General features: G+C 40.1%; 1 protein-coding gene across 2 annotated transcripts; it reads right to left on the bottom strand.

Annotated features, from left to right (window-relative positions):
- Positions 1 to 1,722: 1,722 nt before the first annotated feature.
- larp4ab (La ribonucleoprotein 4Ab) lies at positions 1,723 to 17,252 on the bottom strand. Of its 2 annotated transcripts, none has more exons than XM_034674657.1 (15): positions 16,528 to 17,252; positions 13,385 to 13,523; positions 12,827 to 13,073; positions 11,262 to 11,398; positions 10,941 to 11,044; positions 10,545 to 10,655; positions 10,152 to 10,205; positions 9,151 to 9,363; positions 8,952 to 9,055; positions 6,880 to 7,110; positions 6,687 to 6,738; positions 6,364 to 6,528; positions 6,124 to 6,260; positions 5,865 to 6,036; positions 1,723 to 4,483 (listed from the first exon to the last, which is right to left on the bottom strand). In XM_034674657.1, exons 1-15 carry the CDS (start codon positions 16,528 to 16,530, stop codon positions 4,109 to 4,111), a joined length of 2,244 nt encoding a protein of 747 aa, XP_034530548.1. In that variant the 5' UTR covers positions 16,531 to 17,252; the 3' UTR covers positions 1,723 to 4,108. The 2 variants fall into 2 exon arrangements, with proteins under 2 accessions (XP_034530548.1, XP_034530621.1); XM_034674730.1 differs by having other exon boundaries at positions 4,056 to 4,483; positions 6,687 to 6,735; positions 16,528 to 17,135.
- Positions 17,253 to 17,904: the final 652 nt, after the last annotated feature.

Here is a 17,904-nt window from a genome sequence, read left to right as displayed (position 1 = left end):
ATTTCAGTTCAGGGGCCACATACAGCCCAAGTTGATCTGAAGTGGGCCGGATTAGTAAAATCATAATATAATAACCTATAAATTATGAAACTCCAAATGTTTCACTTTGTTTTAGCACAAAAAAATGAAGAAGGTAAAGTTGATTATTTTGGACCCCTCAGCTCCAGCAGGAACAGTTTGCTTGCTGGACAGTGTTGTGGTGCTAGTGTTAGTAGTTAGTGGATCATCTTATAGTGCTCTAACAAGTCTTTATGAATCTCAAACGGATTATGCAAACAGCAAGTATAATCTATTTTCTCACTTTGAGAAAAAAGCGCCGCTTATGTGCGCTCAGTCAGCACTGTGATTTTATGCGACCCCCAGAGGACAAATTTAAAACAGTAGTTAACCAACTTTTATTGAAAAATTGCAGTTAATGTCTTCTCTGTAATTTTTTCACTTTACAAAGTCATTCCGTTGGCCGGATTTGAACCTCTGGCGGACCGGTCTTGGCCCACGGGCCACATGTTTGACACCCCTGCTCTATGGCAAATCATTTAGACTGCGCATGTCTGTCTTTGTTACACTGTCCTGTCAGATGTGATAAATACAACAAACAGCATGTTTAGAATGTTGCATTTTTAAGGGTGCTGAATCGTTGCGTTCACAACTGTATTTATTTTATTTTATTTTTCATTTAAAAGGACGGTGCATATTAATTAACACTTCTGTAAACATGCCAGAATTAGCCAAAAGGCTAGTTTGCATCCGTGGTCCCTTGCCAGATGTTAAAAAGGCTCCCTAAAAAGTTCAAGATTAAAAGAAAAAAATAAAGTAAAATAAATTCAAATAAGAAGGGAGAGGAGAAACCTAAACACAAACTAAAAAGAAAAGAATCAGAATCAGAATCAGAATCAGCTTTATTTGCCAAGTATGCTTGAACACACAAGGAATTTGACTTTAGTAAACTGTGCTCTCTTTGTACAAGGCATAAGAATAAGAATAAGAATAAGAACTACAATAAAAAATCAAATAAAAAAATATAATAACAATAACCTTAGCTATAAATACAAAGAAACAACAAATAGGCATGAGAATTTGTCTCCAGGGTGTGAGGGGTCAGCAGTGATGCTACCTGCCCGTTTCCTGGCCAGGGAACGGTACAAGTCCTGGATGGGGGGCAGGTCGACACCGATGATTTTTTCTGCAGTCCTTATAGTCCGTTGCAGTCTGTGTTTGTCTAGTTTGGTTGCAGAGCTCTTGAAGTCCACTGTCATCTCTACCGTCTTGAGCGGGTTCAGCTCCAGATGGTTCTGACTACACCAGAGTGCCAGCTGTTCCACCTCCTGTCTGTAAGCACACTCGTCTCCGTCCTGGATGAGACCGATGACGGTGGTGTCGTCTGCAAACTTCAGGAGTTTCACCGAGGGGTCCCCTGAGGTGCAGTCATTGGTGTAGAGGCAGAAGAGCAGTGGGGAGAGAACACATAAAAGAAAAGTACAAATAGCACCATACGATTAAAATGACTAAAAGCTACATAAGGACATGATATGACCGTCTTTGAGAAAGTGTCCATGGACATAAAATACATGAAGACAATCAGGAAGCAGCAATAAGGAAATGTTAAGGAAGACACAAGCAGACAAAACAGAACAACATTTAACAGTGCTGTACACATTCACATGCATCAATTGGAAAGCAATGGATGTATTCAAATAATTTGGAACAAAGAGAAAATAATACTTAAAAATAAATCTTTATTCCATACATCTGACTCTGCAACAGAATATTCACTAAATAACCAGTGTGTACATGGCTGCAAACTGCAAACAAATTTTTCAATGTGAGCTTTTGGACATATTTTTGATAAAAGACAAACTGCATTGACAAGCTAACAAAATTAGCTGTTTCACACATCATGAACATGAACAAGCATGCACACACATATTAAGCCCCTCCTAAACCAGTCAAAGCCCTGCAGCTGCTCCCAAAATAAAATGAATATTACACTGGACAGGACTTAATCTTGTGTCTCAAGTGTCATAAACTGACTTAACAACCAACTAACTACCCTTATTTAGTGTGACAAACCCCTGTGCTCAAAACTCTTTAACACTAAACTGAAATATTAAGGCACGGCGGGTTTGGTTTCAAATAATAGTTCCATAAAGTTTTAGAAGAAGCATCCTCTTTTCTTACACACGCAACCTTTCAATGTTACACATGTATACCTAGGAAACAACTGTACTACAGATAACAAGAAACAATATACTTTGAAATGCAATACATTTACAACAGGTGACTCAAGACATTCATCCAAGCAAAGCAAAGCTGACTATCTCTTTTATCTCACTTTCTTTTGCAGAATCAGAAAACTTAAGATGAAATGTAAGCACGTTAGCACACAAGTTCAACATTTTTACAACACCTTTTAAATTTCACTGCAGTAATGATCCAAAAGCCTTGTGGGTAGTGCATTTCAGCTCACATCACTACATATGCAGGCATTTTCTGCTCAGCCAAGACTGGTTGTATTGACTGGCTTCTAATTCAGCTGTTGATGACATGAGTATCTGTTCCGCAACCATAAGCATTGGTTGTTTTTTTTTTAAATTACATTAAGTTCTGTTAACTCAAAAGAGACACAATCTGATAGAAAATTAAACCTTTCTATAGCAAGAAGAAAAACATGAACAACCTACATAAAAATGAACGTGTATACAAAAACAACCAATGATAGCCTAAACAGCCAAGCTCAAAAGTGGTTTAAGCCAAAAGGAGTACATTCATTTGAAGCCCTACATATTCAACAACAAAAGCAGGTACATGTGATGTACGATCTACATCAGCTGAAACACTGGCCAACCATCAATTACATACTGTCATTATGAAGGTTACACATTTTGTTCTGACCAAAAAATGTATACCCCAAGGTCCCACGTCATTTCAAATGCATTAATAAATCTAGTGCCGACAGTAGTCACAACCAAGAGACACCTGGTTCTCCAACATTTACCATCTTTCCCTAAAGGCTTTACAGAAACTGTTAATACAGAACGATCCATAACCTAAATCCTATTGACTCCTGGCTAATCCTCAGACCTTTCCACTGTATTTTGACAAGTTCCAGTTAGAGTAAGGCTGTTTTACAAAAATCAAGGACTGAAGCCAAAGCTGGTCAAATATCCCATTAATCCTGCTGTAATACCCAGAAATGTATGTAACTGATACCCAATTAAAAGTATTCTGCTCCTGCTTTCATCTAGTGACTCATGGCTATTTGACTGAATATTTTTCAGTTGCATTTTTCTTGCAATGTATACTAAGACGTACACATGTTTATGAAGCCATTTGATCCAGCCTCAACATAAACAAACCTAACTTTCAAGTAATACTGGAATATTCTTGAAGTAGAAGTACAGCACTAACATATGCCTCAAAAAGACAACTACTGGTTAAGTATTGAAAGATCAAATGTTCTGCACATTTACCTTCGTATTAACGAGAGAAATGTTCAAACACTACTTCACGTTAGAAATGTACAATCTTTACATTAATCATCAGACACCCCCGTGGTTTCTAGAATTATGCCATACATTTAACATATACCCTTTAACGGCCATGCATTCTTGATTTCAGTACTGAAAAAGACAAGAAAAAACAATTACGTTTCAACGTTCAAGACAGAGCACACCTACATCAACCATTCACAAAGACCTCAAATGTGCCTAATGGACATTGCAAATATTAACACTTGCCATAGGTTAACTTCCTTATTACTGAAAAGTAACAAGATCCAAATTTCCCATTTTCAGTCAACATACATCCATACACACAACCACACACACACACACACTACAGATCATGCCGATTTATGGAGGTGTCTTTTGATGATGTCGTGATAAAATTACTTAACATAAAGTTTTATCACCCAACAATTCTGCATCTCTCAGCAGACTTTATGAAGTTTCTAGAAAGGTGTATGTACTTGATGTGTTGCCAAATTATTACATGTCTGAAACCTTTTTAAGAGATCAAGTGATAAAGTCTGTCTAAGAAATATATTCATCTCTCTATTTACATATTTACATGTGTGTTTATTCATATTCTATAGGCTTCTTTTCTCAGGTTACTTCGGTGACCGGGGGGGAATGTTCTGTTCTTTTCCACGCCGTACTCCCCGCTGAGGGGAAAACTGTTTTCTTGGATTCAGGCCTCTCTGATGCTCCCAAATCTTCTGCCCTGTGCCCGCGACTCTTGATTGGCCATTCGCCCCAGTAAAGGAGCGTAACGGTTGTCGAGGAGGGCGGCTGTGTCCGGATTTCTCCGGTTTGTCTTTAGTGCGCCTGGAGTTGGGCCGGAGCTCCTCCACCCTGTTGACCTTGAGCTCTTGGAGTGGCTGGCTGGCTGTAGAGGCTGGAGGGGAGGGAGAGGGGGGCTGGACTGGTGGAGGGTCCTTGGCTAGCTTCTGGCACACTTCTGCATAGCTGAGTTTCCTTGACCCCTGGTTTGAGAATGGTTAAAAATAGAAAATCAAGAATGAAAACTGATCAGCGCAACAAAAAAAAAAAGTGTCATCAACATGGTGATGCCAGCTTTAAGGCCATAAAAAATTACATAACCAATAAGTAAGGGGGCGTGTCCACTGCTGCTGTTTTATGCATGCCTGTTCTCTATGCAAACTATGTGATTCAGCGTTGAAAAAACGCACTCTGGGTCAGCTAGTTTTAGTCGCATCTCTCTCAGTGAAAACATTTCAACTTTTGGAACACCGCCACGCTCATCAATGTCACTTTTTGATCACCAACCAATCAGAATCAAGAAGGGGCGGGACTTCTACAAGCATCTTTGTCAACACAATGGAGGAGGTCCGTGCAGAGGAGAAAAGTTATCAGACTCAGTTTTTCAAGATATAATTTCCTGGTTTAGAGCTGCTGCTGATGCTCTTGCACGATCTCTATCAATATTTTTTACAATTTCATGTTAAAATGCCATCGAATGAAAGCATGTATAAAGCATACAGAGCATTTTAAAACAGACCAGAGGGGACGCAGAAGTGTGCTGGGATGACTTTCGTTACCTAACAACAGTAAATGCTGGTGGGAAGGGCTCTGAAATTGGTGTGCAGGGCTCTGAAATTGCACTCCCAGTGCAAACAACTGCCGGCATGGGACACGCCACCTTAGGGATATTGTACAGTGAGCAGTGGGTTATGCTGATTGGAACCCTGACAGGTAGAGCGGGACCCCAACACTAAGCAGGGGGGGGTCTTGTCTCACCCTTAAGGGTATCCCAGGTTGCCCCAGGCATTGCTTTTGCGAATTAATCTCCATTGGTATTGTCTTTTTAACTAAATCAGACAATTATTTAACAGTGCTGGCTTATGATCAGTCATTAACATAATGACCAAGATCAATAGCTTACACATGGACTTTTCTGCAAACTTCAAAATCTGATTTTTTTGTTGTTGCCTTTACTGCTTTAAATTATTGAAATCCCTAGAAACTCTGCAAGGGAGTTCAGTGCAGACAATTCAGAATGAGGGGATAAACTTAGGAGGCGGTACATATTTGAAAGATATATAACTTCCACTGCTTTGTGCTACAAATAACAGTGTTGGGACCTGTCTGCACCGAAAAAAACGATCATGCCGTTAGCATATACAGGTGTCGTGTAGCCCACCCCCGCTTCCTTCTAACGTCATTACATTGGTTGTGATGATTGGTCGGTACCACTATGTAGTACATCATGTCAGCCAGTCAAGTCACATGAATGTATGGCTCTGTTATTGCCTAATCTGGCACAGTGACCATCCTAACAGACAAAAAGATTGTGCAGTCTGACCGTGGCATAAGTACCATGCCAGATGAGGAGGCAGGTCTTACCAGCTCTGATGTAGGAGAGGGAGGAGATGGAGAAGTTCCTTCTGACTGGCTGCAGGTGGAAGGGGCATCTTCAGAGGCTGCTAGAGGGGAAACCTGTGTGTCTGATGAGGTTTCCTCCTCTGGAACAGGAGGTTCAGTTTTATCCTCCTCCTTAACTGGTGGACAGACAACACTACACAGACAAAAATCTAAAGTTAAATCACATTCACTGACTATGGACTTCTCAGTGTGTAAATTCAGAAGCATGAACAAACATTACCTTGGTGGAGACAGTGCCACCTGTGTGGGTGGTGTTACAGGAGGAGGTTTAGCAACCGGAGTCACAGGATCAACTTTCTTCACATCATCTTCGGCTGTGTTTGTGGGTTGGGTCTCACGAGCCTCTTGGTTGGCAGACTGAAACAATAATATGATTTTAATTGATGTTAAGCATTTATACAACTGTAACATAAATGCTACTGATCAGAGTTAAAGGCATCAAAGAGGACAGGGCACTCACCTTGTGAGTCACCTTTAGGCCACGCACAACATCAGACATGCGCATCTCTGGTGTAGTTTCTTCTCTCAAACTGACCACAGATCCCGGTAAAGGTGGAAAATTGGAAGCTTCCAGATCGAACTTTGGTGGAGGAGATACCTTGGCCTCCATCAAGGGGATAGGCTTCTGTTATTTAAATGAAGCAAAAGTCAAGATAAAGACAAGTAAACACTAGGTGAGGATTGCCACAAAATGCAATAAGTACAGACAGTTATAGAAAGAACTGTTTTTGGAAAGTCATGTTTTGATTGAAGACATAAACAGAGATAAAAAAATCCACTGACCATGCTTTGTTCATCCTCCCGCTTCCTCCTCATGCCTCTCTGGCTACCTCTTCTAAAATGAAGACATGTCAGGATTATGAAAGTTACATTTCAAAGTTTTCAGGAGGAAAAAAAACAGGAATCTTACTCAAAGCACAAACCAAAGGCCTCAATATGCATTCAATTTATGAACATTAACATGACATCCACCCACCTGCCCCGTGCAGCCATGTTCAGATACCCAGAAAGATTGGTGGCCTGTAGAGGAGCATCTTTATGGCTGAAGGATGGCAGAGAGACCAATGCTGTATTGGTGCCACTCAGTGTCCCTGACTTCTGGGGGGGCAGTGAACTTAAGTGACCAGGCAGACCATCTGACAAGGCCCCGGGGGACAAAGATTGAGAGGGCTCATCTCTGGGCCTAGGGTGACCCTTGACATGGTTTCTGGACATAAGAGGACACATATATTTATTATACAGTGGAGGTCAAATCTGTCATGGAAAAGCACAGTGATTACTATTCAGGGATTGGCAAGAGCAATCAATTATTTAAACAAGCAAAGGGTAAAAATTCAGATGGAAGGTGTGAGGGTGTGTGACAGTAAAGATTCCCAGTTAGTTGGCACACCTTAGTCTAAGTCTGTCTTTTTTTTTTGGTTTGCCACCATCCTTTATATCTATACAACCAGTGAATATATTATAAGATTAATTTTTAGGGAAAAATTCAACAAAATTGTGGAAAAAAGTTTAAAAAATAGTTTAAATTAACGCTTTTACATTTGATTATAACACCAGAAATCTGAGATAGCAGCTCAATGTTGTTTTTTAATGCCTGTAAATAGCAAATGTCAGAGGTAACTGTGTATATGCAAGGAATCGAAATGTCATGCATCTCAAAGGATCTTGGAGGATTTTTGCTTTGTGTTTTTTATTTTTTACGTCCTGCCGAATGACCCTCCAGCGCATCGTGAGAACAGCTGAGAGGATTGTCGGTGCCTCTTTCCTCTCCCTCCTTGACATTTACTCTTCCCGCCTCACCCAAAAAAGCCCTGCGCATAGCAGGCGACCCCTCCCACCCATCTTACAGCCTCTTCAGCGTCTTGCCATCAGGAAAGAGATTACGCCTTCTCCAGGCCAGAACCAGCAGACTGAGGGACAGTTTTCTCCACCAGGCAGTCAGGATGCTGAACTCTCTCCCTGTTTTGCCCCTGCTTCCCATAGTGCCCCCTTCACAGACTTAACCCGGTCACTGACCGCCCCCCCAAATCAACGCTGAGGTCTGTCATCCTCAGGACTTAAACAAACACACACTTACTTTGATTTTAAATTGCACTATTGCAAAGTTTTTGCACTGTTTTAAACTGTATTTTATTATTTGTATTAGCTTACTCTTTTTAAATTTAGCTTATCTTTTTCTAGCTATTTCCTATGTTTATCTGTTGTTGTTGTTTCTAGGGTCTGAGAGAGAAACGTAATATCAAATCATCTGTATGCCTTTGTGCCCACTGCCATCAGACTGTTGAACAGTAATGGAGGCCACAGACTGCACCATGCTGACCACTGACACCCCCCCCCCCATGAACAGATCCATAACATCCCTGCTCTGTCTGTCACACTCCATTATCCCATCCCGAACTCTCTCTTGACTGCTGCTGGCATTATAATGTATAATATACTGTATTATATAATTATCTTGCTATATTATATTTTGTTATATTACATTACTATTCTAACTACAACCCATGGTCATATTACATACAAATATTCTTTCTATTTATTGCTTAATTTGTCATTACCAACCATAATCACACCATGTCAACCTGTCACTACTGAAACATTTTTTAATACTGCCTGTAATGACTTCTATTTAATTTAAATTCCATTTGTAACATTGTATATATCTAAATTGTACTCTAGCTTTATTTATCTATTTTATTTTACTTATTTTTATTTTATTTTATGTTATTTTGTTTTATTTTTATTTTGTACTTATTGAAACTTCTTTCTTGATTGTACTTATGTACTTATGTCTGGGTTGCTGTCTGGTATCTGTCTGGTTGTCTGGTATAACCAAACAACTCAAATTCATTAAATATATTTACATGGTCTATTTTAACCACATATCCCAATATGTTCTCAAATAATGGCATATGTGCTTTATTTAAAGTCACAGCTCTTTTCTTATCACGCACAGTATGTGATGAGTTTTTTGCACTTTGGTGTAGTATGTGTGAGAAAGAAGCAAAATGATTATCTTTCAAACACTGTGTAATGAGTTCTTCCTACCTGTTTCTGTTCAATGGTCTTTGGGTGTTGACGGAGCTCGAGTTGACTTTGTAGTTACCCGCACCGCTGAAACCATTCATGAATCCATTATGCGGGAAAGGTGCCTAAGATGACATTATAGCAGGGACAAATGTAATCAAATGGTATAGCGTATCTATTCTAAAAGGAGACACTTTAAACAATGGATTCAGATTCTCACCAGTGGTGTTTCAAAGTAAGGCACGACAGAAGGGTTCCAGGAGGGAGACACCACAGGGTAAACAGGGTACTGCTGCTGAGGGCTGTACACCTGCTGCATGTACACTGGGGAGCTGTACTGAGCCTGTGGTTGGGTATGCTGGCTGTAAGCAGATGAGTCCACACTGCGAAAGCTGTTCTTGCCGAAGAACGTGTTGATGGCCTTGATACGGGCCTGGAGGAAGGGAAAAGGGAACAAAGAGGAGGATTGGGTATGTTTCCTGGGAGTGATGGAGAAAAATCCTTTGAGTCTGACATGACTGGCACTATAGCTGTGTATCATCGTTTAGTCCCCTCAGATCTCATAATCTCACGGTCATTAGGCCATTAAACACTGCACTGACCAGGGGAGAGAAGGGGGAGGGAGAGGGGAGGGGGATAGAGTAGGAAGACTTATGAAGGATGAGGATGAGTAGAGGGAGAGAGTAGAGACAGAGATACAATAGACTTATACATAGATACAAATGAATAATTCCTCCCGGCCAGCCACAGTGTCAATGGGTCCTTCCAAGCGCGATACTGATCATCACAGGGGCGTAGACAGGCTTAATACAGCATAGCCTTGTTTGTTTTACCAAGAAATAACAGTGCACAAAGTCAAATCAAAGTCCAGGTGAAAGGGATCTGAAATAACACATTGTGATAAGAAACACAATCAAAACTATCTAGAGATATGGGTGTACAGCGGCTCTTACAAACACTTTGTTATCAAGTCTCTGTACACAAATCCCTGAGGTCACTCCTGAGGCCACAACGTAGCTAAACAGCCTGGCCGAGGGGCAGGGACTCGACGGCTGACAACACAACTATTCCTGCATAACGCAAGGCTTTTGGGTTCCATAACACAATCTAAATTAGTGTAGATCCAATAACAAGCAGTAATCCAGACCAAGATTCAAACTCTCTACAAAGACAAACAGAGCCTATGACTGCTCATGCAGAAAGAAGGAAGAAAGAACTCACCATGATTTGCTTCCCCTGAAACGTTTTTACTTCCTCTCTTAAGTATCTATAAGCCTGAGGATAGAAAAAAAGGAACAAATATCAAAGAATGCTGTTAAGATATGTGCAGTTTACTTTCAAACTTAGACCCTCAAGCTACCCTTCAGTCAGTGTTTTGAACTGGAAAAGGCACTTGTAGACAAGACAAAGTTGGGTAATTGTGTACTAATTCTTACAGACTGTACAGTTAAAGCACAACAGGAAATGCAGCCAACATGCTTCTGTATAAGAAAGAGGACTCTAAGTGAATCACAGCCACATCTGTTGACCGGTTATGATGTTCATTTTTTATGGAAAAAGGAAATTCAACAGGATAAGATTTCACAATAGCTGATCAAAAATGACAACACGTACCTGCAATGCATCCATGTCAGACTGAAATGTTATGTACCAGTTGCTGTTGTGTGCAAACTCCACACTTAATACTTTTGGACAATTTTCACTCTTAAAAAGAGCCTCCACTTCCTGTGAAAGAGAAGCAAAGTACTTATAAAACATTTGTCTCAAACACTGAGCTCAAACAACATCTACCCTCAGGCCACACTGCAGGCTCTGAGACAACAGGGTGTCAGTGAACAAGTTAGGTTTACTTTGCTATACTGTCTGTATTTACTTATTAATAGCAACTCTGCCTTATCACAGAGTTAGAGAGCTTCAGTGTGCAGCAGTATCTGGCAATATACTGTTTACTGAGGCTGGAAGGAATTGAAGACTGTGTTCAGCATGCAGTACAGACAGAGCTCTGCTTACCTCAACTGGTGTAGTCTCTGGCACCTCTCTCAGAATAATGATGGAGCGACTGTGGTTTGGCCGAACCTTCTCTCCAGAATCGTCAACTTGCACCATCGGTGAGGCTGTAACAAAGACACAGTTTGAATGTGTTTTTTTACTGCATAGAAGAAAAATGAAAGTTGCTCATTTATTATGTGTTTTGTGTTATAACGTCTTTGTTGACACGATGCTGCTTTTACAACAACATACATAAGTGATATGTACTTTGTCATTAAACTAAAGTGCCACTGAATATACAGAAATTTCTCAAAAATACAGGCAACACAGAAGCACTAATACCTCGCAGGACATCAAGAATAAGATCCATGTCAGTGGTAAGGGATTTGATGTCTTCCATGCACGCAATAGTCCAGATAGGAACAAACTGATCACTGTCCATCTGGGATATCAGGTACAGGTCCTTAGTTAAGTTCTCTCTGCAAACACACAAGTAGTTGATCACTTTAATGTACAGAGGGATGTACAGATACAATCACTGCATCAACAATGGTTATTCAATACACACAGTGTAGTATTCTAAAAGACTCATTTGAATATAACTGTCTGTATAATGTTTTTTCATAGATAAATTCTGATTGGCTAAGATGAATCGATAGAATCTTATCTTTTAAATTGATTTTAAGATTATTTTATTGGTTTTTAAATCTCTTAATGGTCTTGGCCCTTCTTATTTATCAGATTTGTTTATATCACATGAGCCAGTGAGAGCCCTCAGGTCTTCAGGTAGTGGACTTTTAATTGTACCATAAGTAAGAACAAAGATCCACGGTGAGGCAGCTTTTTATTATCACGGCCCACACCTGTGGAACACCCTACCTGAAGATCTGAGGGCTGCACAGAGCATAAATATTTTTAAAAGCAAACTTAAGACCTACCTTTTTAACTGAGTTTTATTCTTAACAGTTTTATTTATTAATTCATTTATTATCTAGTTCAAATTTTAGTCACTTTTATTCTACTTCATTTATTTATGTACTTATTTATTTTAAGTATAGCATCTTATTTTCCTTTTATGGTTTAATATTGTAGTGTTTTATTATCTTAGTCAATTATTATATCGTATTTATTTATTTATTTTAAGTATAGCATGTTATTTTCTTTTAATGGTTTAATATTTTAGTATCTTGGAAATGAATTTTATTTTGTTGATTTTAATTTCCTGTGTTGAGTTTGAACATTTTATTTTACCTCCAGTGTTTCCTCATTAAGATATCATGAGAGCGTTTCCTCAGTTTGTTCAGCAAATTCTTTTTTATTTTTTATCAAATTTGTATTGTTTTTATTACTAGTGTTGCATATATTGTGTTCTTAACCTTAGGATTGGGGGGTGATTTTGGGGTCAGGGCTGGGGTGGGATCTTCTTCTTAATTTATTCTATTTTTGGTTGTTTTTATGTACAGTACTTAGTGTTACAATGTCATTGTATGAAAAGCGCTTTATAAATGAAGTCTTGATTGCATTATTGAATAAAGCATGAAAAATAAAATCAACCTCAAGAAGTAATTTCCAGTCTGGGAATGTAATTGAATCAATGGATGTAAGGCTAGTGATTGTTACCAAGAATATAATTAATATAGCATGTATTATATTACAACATGCTGCTTCTATTTGGCAATGAAACAGATACCATATTAATTTAATCATTCATAATTGTTTTTGTCAATATATGCACAGATACATACAGTATATCTTTCAGTGTAAATAAGATTGTAAGAGCTAATACCAGAAAAAAAAGAATCTTCCAGCGTCTTTTTGATCTAAATTAAGTTATTTAAATCAAACTGTTAGAAACAGTGGAAAAGCTGCCATTTATAAAAACATTTCCAACATTCTACACTACTCACCTAGAAAAGTAGAACTCGAGCTGTTTCTTCAAAGACTCCCGCAGGCTCTCCTCAGACATTGGTTGTTCCTTCACAATGTCACCGTCCACAGCAGGGCCGCATTGTGAGTCAAAGACTAAATAGCTCAGATCAGCATGGTCAATGCCGTCGACAATGTCATCCGTGGGTGCGGGGTCATAGTCAGCTGTGCTGTCCTGGTATTCAGTGTCATATCCTTTTCCCCCTACAGAGGGAACTTCTGAGGAACCTAAAGCGAGGAAGACAGGCAGCAACACAATGGTTGTAAATAACCGTCATGTTTTAACAACATCCTCTAATGCTCTAAACAGGCTCTGTCATGCTTAAGCCTTGCTGAGCACCACTGACGGCAAGAGTTATGAAATGCACAAATACCAAGTCTTTCTCTTTGTAGTGTTCAATTCATACTATACATGTCTATACATGTCACAGTAGTTCCCCATATGCAAGTGTTATACCAGTGCAGCAGAGACAGTCTGGTGTATGGTTATTTAAGGAGGACATGATGGGAGATGCACAAAGAACTTAAGGAGCTCATACCTCCAGTCATTTCAGCGGGAGGGGAGTAGGTCAACAGCCAAGGAGAGTCCCCTGTCCCCTCTGGGAGGTCATTCTGGTGTGCGGGGATCTCCTGCCACACCTTTGCGTTGGGGTTCAGGCCTGTTCCCTTGGTAGTAACCTGTGAGATTGTAAGAATATGTTGAGAGTTAATGAGTTAACAGTGTGCCTCCACACAGTAGTACAAAAGAACCTTAGTTACGAATTGTAACTCCAAAGGCTGGCTGCAGAAGCACAGGAAACTACACACCCATTCAAAAAAGCCCCTCTCTACAGCATCAATGAACATGTTTTCAGTTATTAGCTCATTTTTCTCCAACGCCACGCACTGTACAGGGGCCGGGTTCCCACTCTTTTCCAAAGATCATTTTCCAGGACACTTTCAGTGAAGTTTTGAACTCTCTCAGAGATTTAAAGAAGTTTTAAACTGTCTTCCTGCGTGGCGATGTCTGTTGTGATCAGCGATGTCTACAACGTGCAGTTTCTGTGCAGCTGTGTCGCTCTTTTTGTTCCGTTTGTTTTCACTATAAGGAGTTTGCACTCCTACTAGCTGAGCTCTCAGCCTGCAGGAAAAGCTGTGAGGCACAGACCCCCAAACTCTCTGCCCGACTCCGCTGGTCACTCCTTATCTTAAATATAGGACTCTTTGAATCAGAAGAGCACTCCACAAGGTTAATTTACAATAAAATCTAAACAATATACCCGCATTTTTTATAAATGCATGATTTTGACCAAGTGAGGGAGAAAAGATGTGAAACAAGTTGCACATCGGGACCGGTCTGTGTCGCCATCTCTTCCAGCACAGCATGCACTCAATGCAAACTTTCAATGAAAGAGGATGTGTTTTTTAAATCGTGTCAGGTCACACACTGTCATGTTGGAATAATTTTCCAGGACAATACGTGATTTTCCAGGACATTTTACTTTTTGTCCAATTTTTCAGGTCTTTTCCAGTACTGGAAAACTGGTCAACTATTTTCCAGGTTTTCCAGGACGTGTGGGAACCCTGGGGGGGTTGATGTTTTTTTTATAACTCTTTAGTTTTGAAGGTTTAAGAGTTAATCAAGACACTCCTTGATGCCTGGGCTTCCTTATCCCACAACTTATTTCAGAAATCACTGTTAGTTGTAAGAAAAACTAGGTCTTTTTTAACTTTTAGTCCCCTAAAGCTGTGCCAAGACTTTGAGGCTGAATTTGTGGAATGGTATAAAGTGTGAAAAAAACCCTGGATCATTATACGAATGGAGTGGGGTAGCGCTGTAATGTATAAGGTACATATTCACAGCACATTATGTATATATTTTACTCAATGCAATGCTCTCTAGTCTTGCCAGATCACATTTGAATCTTCTTTGGAGTGGTCTGCTGGGGAAGTAGCATCTCTGCTGCTGACAGGAAGAAGCTGAACAGACTGGTGAAGAAGGCCAGCTCTGTCCTGGGCTGCCCACTGGACCCTGTGGAGGTGGTGGCTGACAGGAGGATGATAGCAAAGCTATCTTCTCTGATGGACAACATGTCACACCCCCTCCAGGAGACCATAACAACACTAAGGAGCTCGTTCAGTGACAGACTTCTTCAACCGCGGTGTCTCACGGAGAGATACCGCAGGTCTTATCTTCCTGCAGTGGTCAGACTCTATAACCAATAATATATATATATATATATATATATATATATATATATATATGTGTGTGTGTGTGTGTGTGTGTGTGATTTTAAGATATGCTTATCTTTTACCTCTTTAATTTTGATTTTAATTGCTAATAACTTTTTAATAATTGTTCATTTATAGGCTCTTGTTTGCTTTATATATTTCTTTTGCACTTTGTCTACTCTGTTACTGTAACACTTGAATTTCCCCATGTGGGACGAGTAAAGGAATCTCTTATCTCTTATCTTATTACTTGCCGATCTCTGTGGTACATTAATAAATAAAAGATGGCAGCTTGAAATGTGGGAAAATATATGGGGAAAAAAACATTAAAAGTGACATTGACATTAGTTTATAGTACTTAGCAGTATATAATAAAAAAAATAATTATTGAAAGCTGACAACCGATGAGTGTAGATGGTTCCTGCAAGATCCTGTGATCCTCTTACTGAGTTTACGAGCCCTTAACTCTGTTACAGTTCTCATTGGTTTCCTCTATCTGCAACCCCGCCCATAAAAACGCTCACATATTACCATAGATGGCGCAAATCCACCGCTCAGATACAGCATGCGTTAAACAGGGCGTTTTGATCTGTCATCTGTTGTTAAACCTCGTGTATGCCATGACCTCAGACACAGAATCTATTTTATACAATTGGATTCGTGTTCTTGTCTCACACAGTTTTGACACAACCCGTCTGCCAACAAAGACTTGAGGTGAATACAGCGGGTCTGGGATTGCAGAGAAGAAGCACAGCAGCGTCATTTGAGTAATCAAGAAGAAAGAGCACATGGTGCGAACGTGCCCAATGCAACTTATGACAATCGTTTCTCTTTAGTTCTGATTGGATGCAACCGATTCTGATTAAAGGGCGTCTCTGGTTCATATGTGGGCATATCATCATTGCATTGATTTACTTTTTAAATCGAGTCTCCGTGACGCCTCGCCATGACCTTTATCACGGAACTCTTTGATAGCTATTTAGCTACAGTTGTGTAACGGCTAACACTTTAATCACGTGTAGTCCAACCCAGGCAACTTCAGAGAATTGAATTAAAACGTTTCTTAATACAGAACAAAATGTTTCACTAGCACCCAGTGAAACATGTTCTTTAGTGTTGGTGGAGTACTCTTGTTTACTAAGTCGCCGTCTGCCTTATTATGTCCAAAAATACCTTCCTCAAGCTAACTAGCTTAAGTTTACTAGCAGACCAGTTAGAACCGGTCTCTCTGAACTCGTTGCCTTCACCTGTTTGTTTTTACAGTTGAAGGGCACACTTGCCTACATTTGGGTGAATTGTTTAACTCGTAGTTCGGCGCATAAACCCGTACCAACAAGTGTATAAAGTGAACACGCCGGAGCACGTACAGCGTGGCCGGGCTCCAGACAGCACGAGTCGAACAGGAAGAAGGACGCAAACAGGTTGTCGCATGTTAAGCTAGCGCGTGCCCCTTCCCAGGCCCAAAACTCACCATGCTGCCTTCTCTCCTCGCCTTCTCTCTGATGTCTTCCCCTTTTCCTTGGAGATGCAACAGACTGTTGGTCAAATCGACGGCTTTAACTTCAGAAAAATACTTCAGAAGTGGCTTCTCGTTGCTCCCTCCGCTTAACTACCGTCTCCCCAGTAACGTGATTCAAACAGCCGAACGTGCTCCGCTCCAAACCGAGCTGTGCGTCCGCGCGGACCACGAGTGTACAAGCCTCTGTTTTTTTTTTTTTTTTTTTTACATAAATAACTATTTAGTAAAAATGTGTTTCCATTTGACGAAATGTGTTCAATTCCTCATCCCGCAGTTCAGCTTTGTGGCGCTGCTCATCCAGCATGTGACAGCTGCGTCCGTCCTCTGTCTGCACCCGTCCGTCTCTATAGGCACTGCTCTCCGCCTCCACTGCAAGAGCAACACCAGCCTATTCGCTCACAGCCGCTCCTGTCTGCCCAGTTTCGCTGATCTCTTAATGGCAAGAATTAAGAAATCATAGACGCTTTCCACTAGGGCGTTTACTTCATAACCTCCCACCAGTCTCTTAAAATGATTAAAATAAAAATAGTCAGAGAGAAAAGTTAAGTAACGTCGCGCTTGTTTCGCGTCGCTAGCTATCCCAGCATGCATTGAGCGGCGGATCTGCTGCTTGCAAAACACTATATGCAGGGGTGAATTTTCAACCGCGTCTGTTCGCTTTCTGACCTCTCCTCTGCGTCAGTAGATCAGCAGGGGGCGAGTCAGTGGCAACATGAGACCTTCCCTGACCTTTCAACATTGATATTACACGCAGATTATTCAACAGTTGTCTTAATCGATCTACATTTAACTTGTCATTGCAGATAAACCAATTTATATACAATTTATTAATAGAATAGAATGGAATAGAATAGAATAGAATAGAATAGAATAGAATAGAATGTACTTTATTCATACCTCAAGGGGGAAATCCAGGTGTCTGGTAGATACAATTATAACAATCACATTCAACAATTAATTCAGGTGTCTTTCACTCACTTTTGCACTCACCATTGCACTATTATCATATATTATTTTTAGCCTGTACTTGTTTGTCATGCCTATTTGTTATTCTTTTGTGTTTATAGTTGATGTTATTATTATTATATTTTTATTTGTATGCCTTATTCTTATGCCTTTGTACAAAGAGAGCAAAGTTTACCAAGACAAATTCCCTGTGTGTTCAAGCATACCTGGCGAATAAAGCTGATTCTGATTCTGATTTCAGCTCATCTCCCATTGGCTAGAGAGTTATGAAGCCTAATGGCTTCAGGGATGAATGATTGTCTGTATCTCTCAGTCCTGCAGCCTTGCATTCTTGTGTTTTACACTGCTTCCCCAGCAGACTGA

Source organism: Notolabrus celidotus, chromosome 1, assembly GCF_009762535.1.
Source record: "Notolabrus celidotus isolate fNotCel1 chromosome 1, fNotCel1.pri, whole genome shotgun sequence".
NCBI classification, from domain to species: domain Eukaryota; kingdom Metazoa; phylum Chordata; class Actinopteri; order Labriformes; family Labridae; genus Notolabrus; species Notolabrus celidotus.
This window is presented reverse-complemented; position numbering and strand designations above follow the sequence as displayed.

Coding starts and splice junctions, on each gene's coding strand:
- larp4ab (XM_034674657.1), bottom strand. Junction 11,399..12,826: donor CTCGAGTTCTACTTTTCTAG/GTGAGTAGTGTA, acceptor GTGTGTTTGCAG/AGAGAACTTAACTAAGGACC. Junction 10,656..10,940: donor CAGAGACTACACCAGTTGAG/GTAAGCAGAGCT, acceptor TCTCTTTCACAG/GAAGTGGAGGCTCTTTTTAA.